Consider the following 2,334-nt stretch of genomic DNA (forward strand, 5'->3'; position numbering starts at 1 on the left):
CCCGCCCCCGGCTTGCCCTGACCGGCTGCCCCTGCCTCCTTCCCACGGCAGGACTGCTCCTACTTCAACTCCAACGCCGTCCCGCTGAAGCTCTCCTTCCAGAACGTCGATCCGCTCGGGGAGAACATCCGCGTCATCTTCAAGGTCAGCCTGGAGCCTTTGGGAATGCCCAGATCCGGGCACAGCCCTCCGAGAATCCTCCTGCTCTGGGCTCTGAGGGCTCTGATGGTTCTGGTGGCTCTGGTGGTTCTCCCCTGGCCCTGATGGTTCTCCCCCGGTTGTCCCCTGCCTCTGGTGGCTTTGATGGCTCTGATGGTTCTCCCCTGGTCCTGATGGCTCTGGTAGCTCTGATGGTTCTCCCCTGGCCCTGATGGTTCTCCCCTGGCTCTGGTGGCCATGATGGCTCTCCCCTGGCCCTGATTGCTCCCCCCTGGCCCTGATGATTCTCCCCTGGCTCTGGTGACCCTGGTGGCCCTGGTGGTTCTCCCCTGGCCCTGATGGTTTTCCCCTGGCTCTGAGGGCTCTGGTGGCCCTGATGGTTCTCCCCTGGCCCTGATGGCTCTGGTGGCTTTGGTGGCCCTGATAGCTCTCTGATGGCTTTGGTGTCTCTTCCCCCGGCAGTGTGGCGATGACCTGCGGCAGGACATGCTGACGCTGCAGATGATCCGCATCATGAACAAGATCTGGGTGCAGGAGGGGCTGGACATGCGCATGGTCATCTTCCGCTGCTTCTCCACCGGCCGTGGGCGAGGTGAGATGGAGTTTGGGTGTCCCCAGGGGTCCCCGGTGGGGTTGGGGATGGCCCAGGACATTCTGGGGTCTGATCCCACCGGCCCATCCTTGTCACGCAGTGGTGATGGGTGAGGAGCAGTTGGGTTGGTGACAGGTAGGGAGTGGTTGGGTTGGTGACGGGTGAGGAGCAGTTGGGTTGGTGACAGAGGGTGTCAGGGTCGTGGTTCTTGGGGTTGGAAGGGTCTCACCCACTGTCCCACCTGCCAGGCATGGTGGAGATGATCCCCAATGCCGAGACCCTGCGGAAGATCCAGGTGGAGCATGGCGTGACCGGCTCCTTCAAGGACCGGCCGCTGGCGGACTGGCTGCAGAAACACAACCCTGAGGAGGATGAGTATGAGAAAGTGAGGAAGAATCCCCATGCCTCGTGTCCCCCATTCCAGGGAGCGGCCCCTCGCTTCCCATCATATCCATCCTTTCTCCTTGTCCTTCCCTGCTCACAGGCCGTGGAAAACTTCATCTACTCCTGCGCCGGCTGCTGCGTGGCCACCTACGTGCTGGGCATCTGCGACAGGCACAACGACAACATCATGCTCAAGACCACGGGCCACATGTTCCACATCGATTTCGGACGCTTCCTGGGCCACGCCCAGATGTTCGGCAACATCAAGAGGTGAGAGAGGCCCCTGGACCTCCTGCACTCACCCCTGCTGAGGGGGAAGCTCCCTGTGTCCTGGTGGTGGGTGACCTCTCCTTCTTCATATCCTTGTGGTGGGTGACCTCTCCTTCGTGTCCTGGTGGTGGGTGACCTCTCCCTATCATCCCAGTGGTGACCATAGTCGCCTCCCCTTCTCCTTGTCCTGGTGGGACGTGACCTCCTTCTGTCCTTGTCCTGATGTTGGGTGACCTCTCCCTCTCCTCATCCTGGTGATCAGTGACCTTTCCCTCTCCTTGTCCTGGTGGGAGGTGACCTCTCCCTCTCCATGTCCTGGCAGTGGGTGACCTCTCTCTCTCCTCATCCCACCCCGCACCCCTGCTCACTTTGTCCCTCCTGTCCCCCGTGGCAGGGACCGTGCGCCGTTTGTCTTCACCTCGGACATGGCGTATGTCATCAACGGCGGCGACAAGCCCTCCAGCCGCTTCCACGACTTCGTGGACCTGTGCTGCCAGGCCTACAACCTGATCCGCAAGCACACCCACCTCTTCCTCAACCTGCTGGGGCTGGTGAGAGCCGGGGGGCCACAAAATCCCCCTCAGCGCAGCACGGGGGTCCCTTTGTCCCCTGTCCTCAGCCCTGCCCTCCCTGCCAGATGCTGTCCTGCGGCATCCCCGAGCTCTCCGACCTGGAGGACCTCAAGTACGTCTACGATGCACTTAGACCACAGGACTCTGATGCTGATGCCACCACCTACTTCACCAGGTAGGGGACACCAGGGGTGGGTGACACAGCAGCGGCTGGCGGCTCCCTCGGACGGTGGTGTCACAGACATCTTTTATGGAAAACCCTTTTATGGAAAGCTGAGAGGCCTCAGGAACAAAATTCAAAAAATTATTATCTGCTGCTGTGGGATGCAACAGGTGCAGCTTTGATTGGTCTCATGT

General features: G+C 60.9%; 1 protein-coding gene across 1 annotated transcript in view; it reads left to right on the forward strand.

The window, feature by feature from the left end:
- The window catches only part of PIK3C2B (phosphatidylinositol-4-phosphate 3-kinase catalytic subunit type 2 beta), a gene marked incomplete at its 5' end in the record, with an annotated part of 23,026 nt that overhangs the window by 18,115 nt on the left and 2,577 nt on the right, over nucleotides 1–2,334 (forward strand). The window contains 6 exons of the mRNA XM_031065107.1: nucleotides 21–144; nucleotides 622–751; nucleotides 1,000–1,136; nucleotides 1,236–1,405; nucleotides 1,800–1,956; nucleotides 2,043–2,152. Coding sequence (XP_030920967.1) covers nucleotides 21–144; nucleotides 622–751; nucleotides 1,000–1,136; nucleotides 1,236–1,405; nucleotides 1,800–1,956; nucleotides 2,043–2,152 — 828 coding nt within the window. The remainder of the gene's footprint in view (nucleotides 1–20; nucleotides 145–621; nucleotides 752–999; nucleotides 1,137–1,235; nucleotides 1,406–1,799; nucleotides 1,957–2,042; nucleotides 2,153–2,334) is intronic.

This window comes from Geospiza fortis, unplaced genomic scaffold (genome assembly GCF_000277835.1).
Source record: "Geospiza fortis unplaced genomic scaffold, GeoFor_1.0 scaffold71, whole genome shotgun sequence".
NCBI lineage: Eukaryota > Metazoa > Chordata > Aves > Passeriformes > Thraupidae > Geospiza > Geospiza fortis.